The sequence below is a fragment of the Dendropsophus ebraccatus genome, chromosome 9 (genome assembly GCF_027789765.1).
Source record: "Dendropsophus ebraccatus isolate aDenEbr1 chromosome 9, aDenEbr1.pat, whole genome shotgun sequence".
In the NCBI taxonomy this organism is placed as follows: Eukaryota; Metazoa; Chordata; class Amphibia; order Anura; family Hylidae; genus Dendropsophus; species Dendropsophus ebraccatus.
Window position 1 is genome coordinate 16,630,009 of NC_091462.1, and position 20,148 is coordinate 16,650,156.

The window sequence follows — 20,148 nt, forward strand, 5'->3', positions numbered from 1 at the left end:
ATCTTTATAACTTTCTGACACCAGTTAATTTGAAAGAAAAAGACTTTCTCTGGATAACCCCTTTAAATCACCATTTAACTTATGGTTGGTCAGGGTCTGAGTGTTCAGACCATGACTGATCAGTAGAACGGGCTGTGGGGCATCTCTTCCGGATCTGTGTCTATAAAAGCGAGACAAACCCTTACAGTTACATTATGTGCCCCCCCCTGTCATGTGACACAGAGCGGGGAGAGAATGCATTAGGCCTCCACTTCTCTCAGCTTGTTCTCCTGATCAGTTGGGGTCTGAACACTCAAAAGCTGATCTATCAAACCTATTACAAATAAAAAGTGCCCATTTAAGGTTTTTAAAGTTTTTATTTCATTATATGTAGTTTATGGAATAAAGCATATCGGCAATAGGTAATTAATGATGTTCTATGTTTTTCTTCGGCAGCATTCTTGTATAACAGTACACATCAAGTTGCTCATTGTTTTTCATTATTAGAGATGAGTGAACCGGGTTTGGGTTCGAGTCGATCCGAACCCGAATGATCGGTATTTGATAAGCTGGGGCTGCTGAACTTGGATAAAGCTCTAAGGTTGTCTGGAAAACATGGATACAGCCAATGACTATATCCATGATTTCCACATAGCCTTAGGGCTTTATCCAACTTCAGCAGCCACCGCTAATCAAATGCCAAAAGTTTGGGTTCGGATGGACTTGAGCATGCTCCAGATTCGCTCATCTCTATTCATTATCAATTACAATATGCCAGTCTTTCTGGAACGACCAGTGTCAGGAAAGATTATGGCGGATGGTTTTCACTTCTGATGAATTGGCATGTGAGCGTATCTGCGCGCGCCCACATCCCAATTTACTGCAGCACACAATGGAGGGTGCGGCCGGAGCCGCACGCTCCAATGTGTGCACTGACAGATTTTATGTGGCCGCTATTCAGTGAATAGCGGCTGCAAAAAACTTACATGTCAGTTTTTTTGCAGCGCCGCTAGGGATTCTAGCCGGAGTGTATACTATGTGTACACATTCTGGCCGGGATTCCATAGACGGCAGTACTATGTAAGTTCCATAGTAATCACGGCCGTTGTTGCAAATCGGCAACAACGGCCGGGATTATTACGAAACATACGTAGTGTGAACATAGACACACAACGTATGTTCACCCCTCCAATGTTTTTTTTCTACTGATCATTTAGTGTTATCATTTTAACATATAGGTATATTAGCTTCCCTGCCTTAGATGTGTATGTCTTAAATACTTTATTACTATTACATTTCAAATAAGATTTCTTACCACGACAAGTCTTTTTATCAGAGGATAATTTCATCAGATGAGGACAGGCACAGGCGGCTGTTCTGTTGAAATTTATCAAACACAAATGGGAACATGGACCCCTCCCACTACCAGCGGCACAAGGATTAGGAGCTGAAAAGACACAAAAAAATTGTTTGTTGTTGATGTACAAAGTCTTTTTTTTCTTTTTCTTATTTCACTTCTCCCAATATTAGTATTCAAAAGCCTTACCAAGACATCTAGCCAAATGAAGTAAAAGTCGAAATACGGAAAATACAGACATTCAAAGAAAATTCACAGATTACTGTTCATCCTCATTCCTGAAAATAGAGGCCTGGTGTAGCTTACTTTTTGTATCATGAGAAAGTACAATTTCATCGATTTTAGCGACACTGCATTCAGTATAAACAATAACTGTGTGGCTCTTCTGTAAGGACAGCAATACACACGGGACACAAATTATGTGTTTGCTTTCCCAGGTGGATGTTGCTTACATTGACAGGCATAAAAGACAAAATTATGCCTTTCTGAGACATCTGAGATGTTTCCCGATGCAATGTGAGCTGAGGATAAGATTACATATTGGATCATACCATATATAGGGAGGATTTGTTCACATAGTAGTTTGAGTTAAAGCAAATATAAAAATATATTTATTTATTTTCAGCAATTAAAAAAATATTTTATCCCATTTGTTTTTTGTTTTCTGATTGTATACTTTTGTTATCTAGATTTCTTACTTAATTAAAGGGGCAGCTGACTAAGGAAACATAACATTTTCTACGGGAGAATTTTGTGAGCATGCTCTGTGGCAACTGAAGAAGTCGATCTGCAGGGACAGGGAAGAGGGGCTGAGCTCAGCCATTATTTATTATCAATGGTAGTTATCTACCTCCAGTTATTTTTAAAGGCTTTACCTTTCTTAGTGATCTTGTTTCCTGATAAGTTAACTTGAATGTCCCGCCACTAGTGTACACAACACAAGCTGAAATTTAATTGCTACAAAACAAGGTCATTTTACATTAATAAATCTTCAGCCATCCGCAGCTTCAAACAAGTGCCGATCAGCGAGATTGGCGCTTGTTTACAGTGCTTTTGGACACAACCAATCAAGTGAGTGGGCTGCACAATCGATCACTGTATCATTAGTGCAGCCATTTGAATCTATTGCTATCAGCAGCACATCCCCGTTTACATAGGGAGATGTGTGGCTGATATCGATAGATTTTAGGCCCGCACCAGAGATCCAATGAGCAGAGTATCAGGTATTTTCCCACTAGGAACTTTCTAAGAACCTTTCTAGCAACTCTCCTGGATGATAATCGGCCTGACACACGCTATTGTTTAAATGAGCACCAATCTTGTAAATTGGTGCTCGTTTGAAGAGTTTATTATTAGAGATGAGCGAACCTCGAGCATGCTCGAGTCTATCCGAACCCGAGCATTCGGCATAGCAAGGGCTGCGGAACTTGGATAAAGCCCTAAGGCTATGTGGAAAACATATCCATGTATTAATGTTTTCCAGACAGCTTAAGAGCTTTCTCCAACTTCAGCAGCCCTCGCTATGCCGAATGCTCGGGTTCGGATAGACTCGAGCATGCTCGAGGTTCGCTCATCTCTACTTATTACACAACAATTTTGCCCATTTGGTGACTGATCTTGTAGTAGGACCCTTATTTTTTTTTTGGACTATTTTTTTGTAATAAAGATGGTGGCATGATATACACATATATTGGTCTTGTGATGCTCCAGCAAATACCTAACAACACTAACATACTCAACACTAAAATACTGTTCATGTGAAAAGAAACCCCCTGCAGGGCTTTCTAGGGAATCCAGGCTCCATGTGTACCTTTCAAATATGTGTGCACCTTTAAGATTCACAGATAGTTGACAAAGCAACGTGAATCAGAGGCTGTGGGATGTCTGGAAGCAGGGTGCCAGGTAAGGGTTTCATGGGGCCTTTGGGGGCATAAAGGAGGCCTAGTTACTAAATGTGTCACAGAGGGACCTTATACAATATAAGGGACACAGAAGGAGCCTAACTACGATATAGCAGCATAGAGGGGCCTAAAATTATTATGAGCACGGAAAGAACTAACACAATATGACAGCTCAGAGGGGGCTTAATGCCATATAGGAGCACAAAGAGGCCTTACTTTTACATGGGGCCTAATTACTATATTAGTATACAGAGTTACACAGGAGAGAATCAGGCCAATTGTCTCTGTGTAATAGAGAAAACGATCAGCCAATGACAACAATCAAAGGCTGATCGTTGGTTTAGGCTTGGACCTAAAATCGTCGGGCGCTGATCGTGCATCAGTACATGTAATGCGTGACTGATGGCTAATGATTGCCCAGACACCGACCGGAAAGGTAATGTAACAGGCAATGTTTTGGCAAGGGCTGCTTGAACATTGTAAACGATGTCCATGCAGGCCTTACTGCCCGATTATCGTTCGAGTAATAGGTCCAGTAAATGAGTGCCAATCTAGCAGATCAGTGCTTGTTTACTAAAATGGTCGGGCAGTAGTAATATAAACCTAACACTATATAGGAGCCCAGTGGAGAGTAATACTATATGGGGGTATGGAGGGGCCCTAACTTTTAGATGGGAGCACAGAAATGGCCTAATATATGGGTGCATAGAAGGGATCTAATATATGGGTGCATAACATGGGGATAACAGATAGGGAGTTTGTATAGAGTTGAGAAGTTGTTTTTAGCAAGTTTTGCAAGAAAAAAAGAAAATTAAATGACTCCCATCAGCTGTTATTGACTCATAGAAATCCTCCCCTGTGAGTCACTGAATATAACTGCACTGTAATCACATATATGGTACAGGAGAAGGGAGTTCTTTGTTAGGTTATCTGGGGGGGAGGCACCTCATTGGCAAAGGTGCAGCCTGCTGGAACATAAAGTGGGCATAGTAGAAGGAAACAATTCATTTAAGCATCGGTGACGCTTTCTTTTTGACACTTTGTTGATCTTTGCAAGCTAATGTATTTTTATACATTAAGTAAGAAGTAAGAAAATGTTTGAGCACAGTAGGATATCTTTTATTTCACCAACCACAATGTCTATGATTCAGTCCTACGTGGATGAATTCATGGCTCTAAATAGGGTAGAATTATTTCCGAATTTGCCTTGAATTACTATGAATATCAATCTAAAATTCTATATTCTGATTGCGGGTCTTTTTTTAGTTGACATTTGCCATAAACTGTAAAAGTTTAACATCTGGCATTTTATTTTCCATCTGAATAAAATTCTTATTTATAAAATATTGGTTCAGAAAGCTTTTCATTTTATTCCCCTGCAATGCATACTTTTCACATTCCCTAATGGTATTACAGATCGATACATTCTTCATATTTGGAATCATAGGTAGAAATTTTAATTACAAGTTGTCAGTGTGAATCCTCTTCATAATTTATTGGACCAGCAGGTATAATGCTATTGGCCATTGGGTGGCCATGTTGATGCTGAGTGCTTGTCAATTCATAGACAGCATTACGTCAATGTGTTCAGACCAACGCGCCACTTGGAAGTTATTCTTTATTGTTGTTATGGCAATTTCCTTAGCATTTTAATTTTTGAAAGATGGTAATTTCTGCTGTTCCTATTTCCATGTGTTTAGAAAACATCAAATTATCCCATTCTAAAGAAAGACTGCTCCCGAGGAGGAATTCTTAGGGAGCTTGCAAATTACTGTTTTAAATACACAAAAAGTGGAGCTGTCAGTAAAGGAGGATCTGTGTCTCATCGGAGGCTTTTGGAGAATACCATTAAACAGTCCCAGCCATAGCAAACTGCATCGTTTATAATATTTCTTAGCTATGCTGGTAGGCAAGATTTATAAAAGTTACATTGAAATAAATTGTGTATCCAGCCTATGAGGATTTTCATTAAAGTTAAAGAAGAAAAAAAATAAAATAAAATAAATATATAATAATAATAATAATAATAATAATAATAGAGATGAGCCAAGCAAATCTGACAAATTCCGCACGCAACGAATCGGTCGTTTAATTTGACCTCGCAAATTCACTAAACATGGCGGCTGCAATAGCGACCGCACATGTTAGCTTATACTTACTCAGTTGCGTACATTACGCAGTTGCAAATATTGCACAGTTGCATACATCACGAGATAAACGTTTGTTATAACCATTCTTATCATCGAAGAAATTGTTCATATCAACGAACACAAACAATTAGGGGCATGTTCGTACGAACATATGAACATTTATGAACATGTTCACTCGCCACTATTTTTAATGAAACTCGTTTGTATGCAATTAACGAATATCCGCAAACTTCACGAAACTAATTTTCAAGTGTTTTGCTCATCTCTAATAATAATAACAATAATAATAATAATAATAATAATAATAATAATTATAATTATTATTATTATTATTATTATTATTATTATTACTATTGTTGTTGTTGTTATTATCATTATTATTATTATTATTATTATTAGTAGTAGTAGTAGTATTAGTATTACGATTATTATCATCTTCATCATTATCATTATTATTTTATGCAGCATTAGCTATTGTTAGAGAATAATGTAGAGGTTCTTGTATATACCTTGTGCTTACCTGTTTTAACTGAAGTGGCATGAATGGGCTATCTATCTATCTATCTATCTATCTATCTATCTATCTATCTATCTATCTATCTATCTATCTCCTATCCATGAAGCCTCTGGTTTTGCAGAGAGAGAGGCTATGTTCACACAATGTTTTTTCAGCCCTGTTTAAAATTATGTAAGTCATTTTGAGTCTAAAATAATGGACGTCATTAAGCTATCTGGCCTCCCCTTATAACGGCTGTTTGTACATTATACTACTAGTTTGGGATTACTAGTTGGACTTTAGGTGTGGTTTAATTGAAAAGTCCATTGAATTTAATAGTAAAAACGAAGAAAGAACGGTGACCGGTTTTCAATTGTGTGCAATTGTGTGCATTTCATTGTGTGCATTGGACGACCGTCTTTCCATTGACTTCAATGCATTGTCATTGCTGTCAGTTAAATTGCGGCAAAAACAGACGTTTTTTTTTTAAAAAAATATCAAAATTGGGCGCCTTTTCTCTATTTTTGATGTTGTGTGAACATAGTCAGAGGGAGTAAATTTAGTTTAAAAACTGTCCCGACTGCTGAATGGCACCCAGATTAACTTCTGAGACTTGTGAGTGGGTTTGGGCATAGCTGTTTGTAAGGTCTATAGTCTTTGAGCTTTTGTCACACGTTGCAATTTTACAGCATTTTTTAAAATTGGTTCTTGCCGTTATTTTTCATTGTTACTGCCATTTGCAAAAGCGCTGTAAAATAATGCCATTTTTCACTGATTTAGGGAAACTAACAGAAAAAAAACAAAAAAAAACACAAAAAACATGACAAAAGTGCATCATGTGAACACAGCTTCAGGGGAGGTATATGACTATTGTATATCTTGATTCCATTATCAGCAGTATACAGATGTGGATAAGGGAGGGGATGGGTCTAGAGGTCAACAGGAATCTAATAGGTGATAATGTCATTCTGGACAATGTCGATTGGAAATTCTGTATTCAAGGTCTGATGTTTGTACTGAAGAGAGAAACTATGCATAGAACCTTCCTTCCCAGTGCACACATTAGACCTTGAATAAGAAATTTCTGATCCAAAACAAGTCGATCATTTTTCTCTAGGCTTGATGTTATATGACATGTATGTATGAAGAATTGTAATAAAAAAAAATCTATATGCAAGAAAGTGGTGGAGGTCACCATTTCACTTGCATTGTCCATTGCTTGAGGTTAGGTCTCACATACGCACATACATGACCATTTGGTGTTGTGCTCTGTGCACTTATCCCAGTGTACGGACCATTGCCCAGCTGGGGGACACTTGTGTGAATTGTCAAAGTAGGTAGAGACAGTGGCGTGGGTTAGGGCAGGGCTGATCCATACCTAATGTAACACCTACCTATTAGCCCACCAGCTCTGGGTTTGTTAGTTATTAACTTAACTTGTGTTTTTGTATAAATATGCACCTCATATAGGGGTGGTGGCTCTATTAAAGTTTGTTTAGTTCTTGTTTGAAAAAATTGCAGCTTTAAGTAAGAGGGCTATATATCTGGAACAAATGATATCTTGGCCAAGAGTTGTCTCTCCCGTCCTACCCACATGAACGTTTGGCACAATCAAATATTCTTGTGTTCTCTAAAGGAAGGGGTAAACCAAAGTGAGACAGCTCTGGTGCTTGCTAATATTTCTAAGAACAAAGGGGTCGGACAGAAAAAAAGCCATCACACCCAACCCATATCTCCACCAACATCATCTGTTGGAGGAGACTCAGGAGGCCCCCATATACCTTATACTGATTGCCTAACTGCCAAAGGTGGGTTCAGCCAACTTTAGTATAAAGTGTACGGAGACCCTAAGTCTAAGAGGTGGAAACATCTCTATATACTTTAGGAGGCCACCTAGATTTTATGACTTACTGTGAGAGTGCTTCATTTCCCCAACAGATTAGTAGATATTTAGTTACTACAGAGAAACGTCTTAAATGCAGCTTAACTTTTGCTATTGAGCAAAACAACTCTTACAAGGAAAGTAACCGGAACAAAATGTTACTTCTGGGAAACCCCTATATTTACTTTGGCTTTACTATAATAATAAGAGGAACTACTGTTGTTGTGTCCTGGGATCCAGACTGTAGGATAAAAGTTTGAAAGAAACTTTCTTGGTCTTGGGCATAAGGTAGAAGCATCCTAGATTTCCTTCAAGACGACATAAATATAGATGGACATGTTCTAGTTTCCGAATATAGTATCTATTATGGTTTAGTTCTTGAGCTATGAACTTGAGCAGCTGGAGGAAGCTATTTCTTTTATGTATATCTTTGTCCACTGACAAGATGTAAATGAGAATATATTGTATGCGCTTCCTTCGTCCTACAAGTGATAAGTGAGGTAAGAAGTAAACCTTCAATCCCAAGACTGCTGTCGCCAAGATCCAAGATTTGAAACCAAGTTATGACAGATACTATGTCAGATATTGGAGCATAATCTAGGCTTGATGTATATAAATATATATATATATATATTTATTTTTTCAGAAGAACCTTTCAAATATGATAACAGAAAGGCAAGATGTCACCTAAGTAATTTCTGCAAATGTTAAATGGTATTGCATAATACTAAAAATTTGAGTATAATAAATCTTTCTCTTCAATTAGTGTGACTTAATAAATCTGAGAATACCTAGCTGTGCCTATGTTCTTTTTAGAAACATTTGCGATGTCTCCGGATTCTCAGTGGGGCTGTATCTAGTGAAGCCAGTAATGAGATTACTTGCCGTTGCTTTCAGACCCTATAGCAATCTTTGGCTTCGTTTTTACAAGGCTAATACAGAAAAAGTTTCATGGAATTAAAGGCAACAAAACTGAATTTGCAACGCAATTAATAAGAACATTTTGGTTTGACAAGGTCGTTCATCCGGTTTTATAGAATAGTTATATATAATGTAAAATGAAGCTTCTGCATTTATTCGTGGATATAACCAAGTACTACAAAACGAGTGTCTTAGCAAATTTTAAAGGGGAATTCTAGCCTAAAGCATGTATTGCCTACATAAGTGAAAAATGTTAGTTGTGTCTGAGCACTAACCCCCAACAATGAGGAGGCGAGTGTCCAGCTTGTGTCCTTACGTTCCATTTAAAGTCTACTACACTGGCGTATATAGCCGAGTAATGCAATGCATCCTAGCCGAGCTTTTATTTAGGGGCACTTGGATTAGAAATTCTATTAAAAGACTGTAAATCATCTAAGATAACCTCTGAAAATATAAAAAAGATTTGAGCTTCTACAGAATTGTGATAATGGACTATAAAACAGGTTGTAATTCAGGACTAATAAAAGGAAAGTGATGCATTTGGAAAATGCTTCAACCTCACATAGATTGGTAAAGAGCACACAAGACAATGGTTAGTCGTGCAAAGGCAATCAAAGGTATAAGCAACCCATGTGGCTACTATAAAGTCCATGGAGGAAGGAGCTTGGTTGGCTTCCCATCCTCATATTCCCTTGAATAAATACAAGAATAGGGGACAAACAGGCCCCAAATTTTTATATTCCAGATAGAGCCAGAGCTTACCTAAAGGGGAAACCTATTTTATTGTTTTCTATTAATCTCTTCACCTTTATGTATGGCCCTTCTGATATCTACAGGCATTTAGCAGTTTTTTTTGTGGTTCAACAAGTTCTATCATCAATACTTACCTGTCCACACTCCCCCGGGGTTCCCCACTGACTGAGACAGCGCCACGGCCAGTGATTGGCTGATCGGCCTGGAGGCAGCTGCGATCAGCAGAGGACACCGTTGACCTGCAGGAGGACATTGGGGGAATGCAGACTGGTAAGCATAAGCTCCTTTTTTATTTTCTTTGAGTATTTAGGTTATGTTCCCACTCTTTAAGACACCAACCATTCCGTAACCCGACCGGGTCATGGAATGGCCTGTGTCAGAAAAGATCATACCGGCCGGTAACTGCAGATGATCCTTACTACCGCTGAATTCGGATGCGGGCGCATCCATGCGCATCCGCATCGGAATTCCCTGCTGCTGCTCTGAGCCGCATGCTCCATTGTGTGAACGGACAGGGTTTTCTGCAGCGGCAGTAGAAAACTGACATGACAGTTTCTTGCGGCACCAGGATTCTCCGGCCAGAATTTCTTTGAAGGTACCACTACGTAAGCTCCGTAGTAATCACGGCCGTTGTTACAACGGCCGTGATTATTACTAAATGTACGCAGTGGCGACATGGCCTAAAAATGTGTATCTGCCATATTTACGAACTCGTTATGAGGTTTGCAAAAAGTTTGGTTCTGTAACAAACCAAACTTTTTGCAAAGTTCATAATAAATCTAGGTTCATAAAGTTGGGTTTTCTCATTTCTAATTGTCAATTTTAAGTACAATATCTTTATAATGGAAGGGGAATTTTCACAAGGTATGGAGACTTTTATGAGGATTTATATGGGTTCATGCCTGTAATCTCCCAACTTGAGATGAGTTTTTAGGAAGAAGGTTGAGTGTTTGCAATCATAATAAATGGCTGGAAATAAAAAAAAAATGTGGAAAAAAAACACACAAAAAGGGGTCCTCCCTGGGGCTGTATCCACTAACTTTAGAGGGTTTATGGTATCTAGTGGCAGAACACTATGTTATATAAGGGAGAACATACAGTCTGCTGCTCTAGAACCCAGCTCTAACATCCATCCTATGGCTATGTTCACACTACGTATATGTCCGGCCACATATTTTTGCGGCCGGACATATACGTGTTAAACTCCGTCCGGGAATTTACGCAAGTTGCGGCCGGCTACGTACGGACCGCAAACTTTCGCCCGTAGTCTACTTACACTTCCCGAGCGAGCTATGTAGCGATCTGACAGCGGTCTTGAAAATGAAGAAATCACCACTACGTACGGGACCGCATGTTACGCTACGGGTGTAAGTTACGGCATTTTCGTCCTCAAACAATGGTCTGGTTCATTTTTTACGGCGCCGCGTACGATCCGGGCGTAAGTACGTAGTGTGAACTGTGCAGCCGTACATCGTATACTTTCCATGCAAACTACGCATACTATGTAAGTCTCCGGCCGCTTATTCACGGAAAACGCTACGTCCAGAGACTTACGTAGTGTGAACATAGCCTTAGGGTGTATATATTAGGACCGAAATGCCATGAACACAATTTCCGGATTGTATGCACATCATGACTAGTCAAGTCACCAAAACATGTCGTCCTATGTTTTACGTATGCATCTATACCAAAATCAAGATCTACATTAGTCTATGGTGGGCCTCCTGTGGTGCTCTACATACAAACCGGCTATTTTGTTTATAGCATTTTGGAAAACATTTGGTTTGGGTATGCCCATCTCATAAGGCATTCATACATCACTAGGGTAGGCAACTGCTGTTTGGTTAGTGGGGGTCTGACCCACAGAACCCAAAGGACTCACAGTAATCCTGCAAAGCTGATCTAGCACTTAAATCCCTTCAAATTTTTTCCACTCGCAGCCCATCTATTCTCCCACTGTGCATCCCCATTAAAGTGAATAGGGACATCTTCAGTTCTTCAGCTCTCAATACTGTTCTCGAAAAACAGTAATGCAGAGTCCCTGCATAAAGTGATGACATATACCACCATTATGCCATCTCACAGTGTGATGAGAATACTCTTTAAATAATAAATATTGTCCTTTCGATCTGTTTCCTAAATGTGCAGACTCTACGGTATGGAAGCAATAGGAAATCTGCAAGTTTATTCTTGGCAGAATCTGCTACCGCTCACTGTGCCACCATGACCTTACTTAACATTATTTGTTATGCAACAACAAACCATGCAGTGAAGGGCAATGTAGCTAAATGCTTCCTCTTAACTTCTGGATACCTGTGCACCATAAAGTTCTTCATCTATAAACTCGGAGCACTAACTTTTCGGTAGGTAATGTAAAGCAAGATGTCCCTTAAGATTAAGAAGAGTCTCTTTTAAAATTGCATTTGCTTCTTCGCCCTGACAATATACCTCACTGTCAGAGAATCCGGAGGTTTCATTTCCAGAAAAACACCATAGAAAAATAGTTCTGTGGGGACCTTATAACTCAACTCTGACCGCGGAGACTGCGGTTTTATATCTGCATTTTATCTTCCTTTGGGTTCTGTTCCCCAGACGAAGAGGCTGGACGGTATATCAGCCGGATATAAATGTTATTTTTATTGTCAATAAATGGGAGTTTAATTATTAAATATAGCTTAGTAGTGAGGACTTTCTAAGCCAAAGCCACAATATATTTTTCTTTTGTATATGTAATGAACATTAGAGCCAAGAGTAATTACAAGTTACAATGACTCAACTGGGGATAATATTACAAGGCTACTAGAAACGACTTCTGTGTAATAATACAATGATACATAATACAGATATTTCCATATATATATTTAAAACAGGGAAGAGTAAAAGGCAACTTTATTCCCGTGATTTACAAAGAGAAATTGCTTGGATATTTCCAAGATTAGAAAAAAATTCACGTCAGGGAAAGAGTTGTGATCCCACCCACAGATTCTGTCCATGCCTGCTCGCCGATCTTGTGCTAGACAGCAAGCAACAACTAGTCGACAGTCCCTACACTGCTATGTGCCGTCAATAGAGAGTAGTCAACAGTCAGCGTCACAGCCAACCGGGAATGAGTAAGCCAAGAACCAAAACCAGAGTCAGATATACAGTAGCAAGGGGTCACAACTGAGAGAGCAAAGCAAAACCAAGACAGAACCATAGGGAGATACCAAGGTCAAACACTCAGGAGCAAAGGTACCAACTCAGTAGATGCAAATTAGGTGTAAGTAGGAGACCGGATGCTGCCCCGCAGCTGATTGGTGCATCCTCCAGGCTCTCCCATTGGTCCTTCATCAGATCATGGGAATTTGTTGGCTTGATTTTTTTTTATTTCTAATCCTCTGTCCAGATTAGAAGAGCTCACGGTCCAGTGAATATAGAGCGTGTCAATGGCGTTGCATGCAGCAATGTCACTTATCTTTGTAGACGTTATAAACATTTGTTTGTGTCCAGAGGTAACTGACACTTCTACTGTATATGAATCTGAGCTTAATCGCATCCGCTGGGCCAACTGTTCACTTAGCAGCAATGTATACAGTGTATGCCTTACTGTTCTGGAAGTACAGAAGCCTTTGTCTTTGACAGGAGTCCCTTTTTATGGACCTACATTCTACTGTGCCCTACACCAATAGTATAGGGTGCCACACAACCGACTGGTACCATTGTTCCTAAACACTGGCATACACTGGAGAGCACTCAGCTGAGTGAATATTGCAATGCAGGCAGAATCACCATTTAACTCTAGGTGGCGCATTCACTGGGTTGGGCACTCATTGCTCAAGGCATGCAAATTTTGTAAGTAAACCAACTCACAAATCTTTAACTGATTTGATTAGTTTTAACTCTTAGCACATAATAAACACTCAGAATATATATATATATATATAAAAAAAAAATCATTTTTACAAAAATAGGAGATTTAAAGTTTTGTAAAAGAGGAACAAATCTAGTCAAACAGTGATTAAGATCTTTTTGTAATCTACTGTATGTACACATATCCATGGATTAATGGTTAAAGTTAAAGCGAATGTACCATGAGGTACATTCGCTTTAAGGGTTGCACATGATTAGAACAGCACTGACGTAGGGAAGCTGGTGGTGCGGTCCTTTTTAACTGTGGACCGGTTATCGCACACAATACCATCTATTACCGAGCACCGGCTGAAGCACTGGAAGTGGGCCAGCCTGCCCCCAGTGGTAAGAAACCCCCCTCCCCTTTATGATACAGCTGCATTAGCTGCGTCATAGAGGATCGGGGTTTCCTCCCACTGGGGAAGGGGCGGACCGCTTCCAGTGCTTCAGCCCAAGCCGGTGATTGGCAATAAACTGGCGCCAGGCAAGGGGACCGAGGCGTGGTTAAAAAAAAGGACCGCGGCACCAGCCTCCCTGCGCCAGCGCCGTTCTATTTATGTGCAACACTTAAAGCGAATGTCTGATGGTACAGTCACTTTAAATATATAAACTTTTTTTAACCCCTTAGTGACCGCCATGCTGCCTTTTCACGGCAGCCACTAATGGGCTTTATGTCAATGCGTACGCCTTTTAACAGTGGACGCATCGGAATAAATTACCGCCCGGCGGCGGGGGATCAGCGGTCAGTGTAAAAGCTGACCCCCTCCTGTAACTGCCCGGAGCGGAGGATTCTCCGCTCCGGGCAGTTTAACTAACGGGTTTTGGTGGATCCCGGTAGGCGCCGTGGGTCACTTACGTGATAGCGATGTCCCGCTGCGTCGTCCGGTCCTCCGATGTCTCCATGGTGATCCTGGGGTCCTAATGAAGGTCCCCGGGGTCACCATGGAGATGCCTCATGCTGACAGGGGTGGCTGTGGCTATTGCCTGTCAGCATGAGGCATGATACAATACATTGCAGTACATCAGGTACTGCAATGTATTGTGTCAGTGATCTAAGTATTTTACACTAGTGTACAGTAATGTACACTAGTGTAAAAGTAAAAAAAAGTGAAAAAAATGTGCACCAAACAAAACACAGCCCCCCCCAATAATAATGATGCATTACATTCCCAATATACCCAATAAAACGTGACATAAAAGTGATCAAAAACACAAATCCTATACATATTTGGTATCATTACGTCTGTAACGACCCAATCTATAAAACTATATCAATAATTATATCGCACAACACGCTGTAAAAAAAAAAAACAGTACCAGAATAGCTGTATTTTATCAATCCACTTGCAATCTTGCAATCTTGCAATGCGGCAACAGTTTTTGTGGGTTTTTGCTGGGAAGATAGTTTCTATTGCGCCAAAGTGGTAATAGTTAAAAAAACCTATACAAATGTGGTATCGCCGTAACTGTAGCGACCCAGAGAATACATGTATTATGTTATTAGTGACCGCCGATACGGATTTTTACGGCGATCACTAATTGGCCCTATTCTGCTGCCATCAGCTCTTTTTGGCGATGGTGCAGAATAGTGCAGCATCAGAGGTCACTGAGGGGTTGGGGCAGAGTGTGGGCCGGCCAGTCCCCGCACCGGCGATCGCCGTTATTACCAGTATAACGGCGGCCACCAGTAACGGACATTGCCAGCGCAGCTGAACGCTTTCATCTCTTCTCACAGTGAATCCACGGTGAGCAGAGATGAAAACATGTCCCCCCCTGTCCCCAGAAATAACCCTAGTGACCTGGTCACTGACCCTCCACTCCCTGGGCAGCAATTTGATCCAAGATGGCCGCCATCATCACTGTGAACAGACTCTGTTCATAGTGATGGAATTTCTAAAAATGATCAAAGCTCCATTCTCTCCACCACCAGAGGTGGCAGAGATTATGGGTCAATGATCGGGGACCACCCGGTGTGGTCCCAGTACAAGCGATCAGCGGTATATACTATATACCACTGATCGCTTGTTCCAAATGGTGCCGGCACTTTTTTACCTGTCACCAAAGTCAAGTGCCCTGGATTACCCGTAACCACCCTGGATTACCCGTAACCATCGCAAACAGCCCGTAACCATCGCAGACAACCCGTAACCACCACAGATTGCCACAGACTGCCACAGACTGCCCGTAGCTACCCCAAATTGCCTGTCACCACCCCAGATTGCTCGCAACTTCCCCAGATTGCCCGTCACCTCCCCAGATTGCCCGTCACCTCCCCAAATTGCCCATCACCACCCCAGATAGCCAGTAAACACCCCCAGATTTTCCATAACCACCCCATATAGCCAGTAAACACCCCTAGATTGCCCGTAACCACCCTAGATTGCCCGTAACCACCCCAAATTGCCTGTAACCACCCCAAATTGCCCGTAACCACCCCAGATTGCCCGTAACCACCCCAGATTGCCTGTAACCACCCCAGATTGGCACAGACTGCTCGTAACCACCCCAGATTGCCCATAACCACACCAGATTGCCTGTCGCAACCTCAGATAGCCAGTAAACACCCAGAGATTGTCCATTACCACTCCAGATAGCCAGTAAACTCACATATTGCCTGTAACTAAACTGACACTCCTTCCCTTCTGAGCCCTGCTGTGTGTCCATACAGTGGTTTATGCCCACATATGGGGTACCATTGTACTCAGGAGAAGCTCCGTTACAAATTTTGTGGTGCTTTTTCTCCCCTGTTCCTAGTGAAATTGAAAAATTTCAAACTAAACAAACATGTTATTGGAAAAATTGCTAATTGGCACTCCCTTCCTTCTGAGGCCTGCTGTGTGCCCATACAGTGGTTTACACCTACATATCGGGTACCATTCTACTCAGGACAACCTGCGTTACATATATTGGGGTGAGTTTTCTCCACTCTTCCTTGTGAAATTGAGAAATTTCAAAACTAAATGAACATATTATTGGAAAAATTCAATTTTTTCATTTTTTTCATTTCTTTTGAATACTTTCCTCTAATACCTGTGGGGTCAAAATGCTCACCACACCCCAATATGAATTATTTGAGGGGTGTACTTTCCTAAATGGGGTGACTTTGGGGGTATTCTATTCTGCTGACACTACAGGGGCGCTGCAAACCCACCTGGCGCTCAGAAACTTCTTCAGAAAAATCATGCACGGAAAATGCTAATTGGCGCTCCCTTCCTTCTGAGCCCTGCGGTGTGCCCATACAGTGGTTTATGCCCACGTATGGGGTACCGTTCTACTCAGAGAAACCTGTGTTACATATATTAGGGTGCTTTTTTCACCCCTGTTCCTCGTGAAATTGAGAAATTTTAAACTAAACATACATATTATTGGAAAAATTCTATTTTTTCATTTTTACTGTGTTCTTTTGAATACTTTCCTCTAATATTTGTGGGGTTAAAATGGTCACCACACCCCAAGATGAATTCTTTGAGGGGTGTACTTTCCTAAATGGGGTGAATTTTTTGGGGGGTTTATTCTGCTGATACTACAGGGGCACTGCAAACGCACCTGGCGCTCAGAAACTTCTTCAAAAAAATCTGCACTGAAAATGCTAATTGGCGCTCCCTTCTTTCTGAGCCCTGCTGTGTGCCCATACAGTGGTTTATGCCCACATATGGGATACCGTTATACTCAGGAGAACCTACGTTACATATATTAGGGTGAGTTTTCTCCCCTGTTCCTCTTGAAATTGAGAAATTTCAGACTAAACAAACATATTATTGGAAAAATTCTATTTTCTCATTTTTACTGTCTTCTTTTGAATACTTTCCTCTATTACCTGTGGGGTCAAAATGGTCACCACAACCCAATATGTATTCTTTGAGGGGTGTACTTTCCAAAATGGGGTGACTTTGGGGGGGTTTATTCTGCTGACACTATAGGGGCTCTGCAAACGCACCTGGCGCTCAGAAACTTCTTCAGAAAAATCTGCACTGAAAATGCTAATTGGCGCTCCCTTCTTTCTGAGCCCTGTTGTGTGCCCATACAGTGGTTTATGCCCACATATGGGATACCGTTATACTCAGGAGAACCTACGTTACATATATTAGGGTGAATTTTCTCCCCTGTTCCTCTTGAAATTGAGAAATTTCAGACTAAACAAACATATTATTGGAAAAATTCTATTTTCTCATTTTTACTGTCTTCTTTTGAATACTTTCCTCTATTACCTGTGGGGTCAAAATGGTCACCACAACCCAATATGTATTCTTTGAGGGGTGTACTTTCCAAAATGGGGTGACTTTGGGGGGGTTTATTCTGCTGACACTATAGGGGCTCTGCAAACGCACCTTGCACTCAGAAACTTCTTCAGCAACATCTGAACTGGAAATGCTAATAGGTGTTCCTTCCCTTCTGAGCCAAGCTGTGTGCCCATACAGTGGTTTACGCCCACATATGGGGTACCATTGTACTCAGGAGAACCTGCGTTACAAAATTTTGGGGGCGTTTTCTCTCATGTTTATTATAAAAATGAGATACTGTAACCTTAACAAATATATTATTGTAACATTTCTATTTTCCATTTTTTTCCGGCCTAATTCTGAATATTTTCTTCCAGCCCCTGTAGGGTTAAAATGCTCATTATACCCCTAGATTAATTCCTTAGGGTGTTTAGTTTCCAAAATGTGGTCACTTATGAGGGTTTCCAGTATACAAGCCTCCTAAATCAACTTAAAAGAAGAACTGGACCCTAAAAAAAAAATCAGTTTTGGAAATTTTATGAAAATTTCATAATTTTCTGATACACTTCTAAGCCCCGAAACACCCTAAAAAAGTGAAATATGTTTACGAAATTAAGCCAGAATAAAGAGGACATATTGGTTATGTGAATTACCAACTAATTTATGTGATATGACTTTCTTTTTTTAGAAGCAAAGAATGTCAAAGTTCGTAAAATGCAAATCTTTTAAATTTTTCATGATATTTTGATGTTTTTCACAAAAAACACACAAGACAGTGACCAAATTTTGCCACTTACATAAAGTACCATATGTTAGGAAAAAACTATCTCAGAATCGCTAGCATACGTTAAAGCATCACTGAGCTATAAGCGCATAAAGTGAGACAGGTCAGATTTTAAAAAAGGAGCCTGGTCATTAAGGTCCAAATGGGCTTGGTCCCTAAGGGGTTAAATGTATTTTTATGACTGAACAGATGCAAGACAAAGCTATAGAGGAGGCAAAGGTGGAATATAACTACAAAGTGCAGGGGTTATAGTGACCCCTAGACCTGTTCTTTTAGACGCTCATCTGCCATCTATTGTTAGATATTTGCAGGCCTTCAAGTAATGCAGATCCCTCTGTCTTATAAGAAAAGACAAGTATTATAAATGGCACTTTTGCACTGGGATCTAGAGGTTTCCATTACTTCTTTGTGGTAAAGAGTTCTTCATATAGGAATCTTATATTTTTGTAGAAACACAGTTATTCTCGAAAGCATCAGCTTCAATAGTAGACCAATCAAGCAGCAGGATGCACACCAAATATCCGTTAATTTCCAATCTAGCTTCTCAGTTTATTATTTCCCATCCAGGAGATCATATAAAAATATACCTAAAATGATGTATCAAGTATGAAGCCATACTGATATAATTCACAGCTGAATTGCCTCCAACATGTCAGCCCCGTTGCTTTCTAATGTCACATGTGTATCTCTCCCGGCACAATGCAAACAAAGGCTTCAGAGCTGCACTGAAATACTCTGTGCATAAGTCCAATTGCTCTAAATTGCTCTATTTTCCTGAGCTACAGTGTGAAATTACTTCCAGTCACAAAAGTTATTTTTTAGCATTAGAAAAATCAAGTTTATGGGCATACAGAAAATGTAAAATAGCACATTGAAGGGAACACATTGAAGGGAAATTCAGTATTCTGTTATGATTGCTGGACCAGAAATGTAAAGGACGGCTAAGTCGAGAGCAAGTTTCTTATGAATGAATACAAAACTGATGGATAGTAATAACAAATCAGTGGACCTCAATTTAGGTACAGCATCGTTTTATGGCCAGGTCTTTAGGAGTCCAGGGACTATTATACTCATGGGTGTTACTACCAGGGTAGCAGGCATGGCTACTGTTATAGGGGCAAACAGCCAACCGGCTCAGCTCCACTCAGAAGGGCCATTTACATTTTAGCCATTATGATGGAAAAGACAGTTGATCTCATGAAGACAAGCCTTGTCCTTGTGACGCATGGGACCCCTTTCTATGAGCTGAAATGGTGACTCTGTTTTAGTGGTTCATGCGTTGGCAGGATCAGGTTTACCTGGTATTAAGTAGCCAGCCATTCATTCATTCATTCAATCAATCGGCCACCATGTAATTGTATGGCGCATTAGGGAAAATGTTTGTCCACCACTTCCACAGGCAACATAAATTATTTCCATTGAATTTAAGAGATCACCAGGAAACCCATCTATTGTGGAATGGTGGCGATTGTGATTGTGCTACGAATAATGGTCTAGGTCAGGGAAGGGAAACTTTTGGCCCTCCGATTGGCTGCAGTGAATATACATGCCAGCATATAGTGTGGGGGCCAAAAGAATTTTTTGTGAACTTCTTTAATAAGGTCACATACTGTAAAATCAGTTCTAAGACTTTTCACAAAGAATTATCCAGGGATGTAATAGGTGACCATCGGGCCCAAGAGCAAAATTTGGATGGATCTCTTTCTATCTAGATCAGGGAAGGGAAACTTTTGGCCCTCCAGCTGTTGCAAAACTAAAATTAGCATCATGCTTGGACAGCCGAACCAAAAGCTTTGGCTGTCCAGGCATGATGGAAA

General features: G+C 40.4%; 1 protein-coding gene across 1 annotated transcript in view; it reads right to left on the reverse strand.

Annotated features, from left to right (window-relative positions):
* The window catches only part of LRP1B (LDL receptor related protein 1B), a 631,601-nt gene that overhangs the window by 352,259 nt on the left and 259,194 nt on the right, over positions 1-20,148 (reverse strand). The window contains exon 26 of the mRNA XM_069982660.1: positions 1,295-1,426. Coding sequence (XP_069838761.1) covers positions 1,295-1,426 — 132 coding nt within the window. The remainder of the gene's footprint in view (positions 1-1,294; positions 1,427-20,148) is intronic.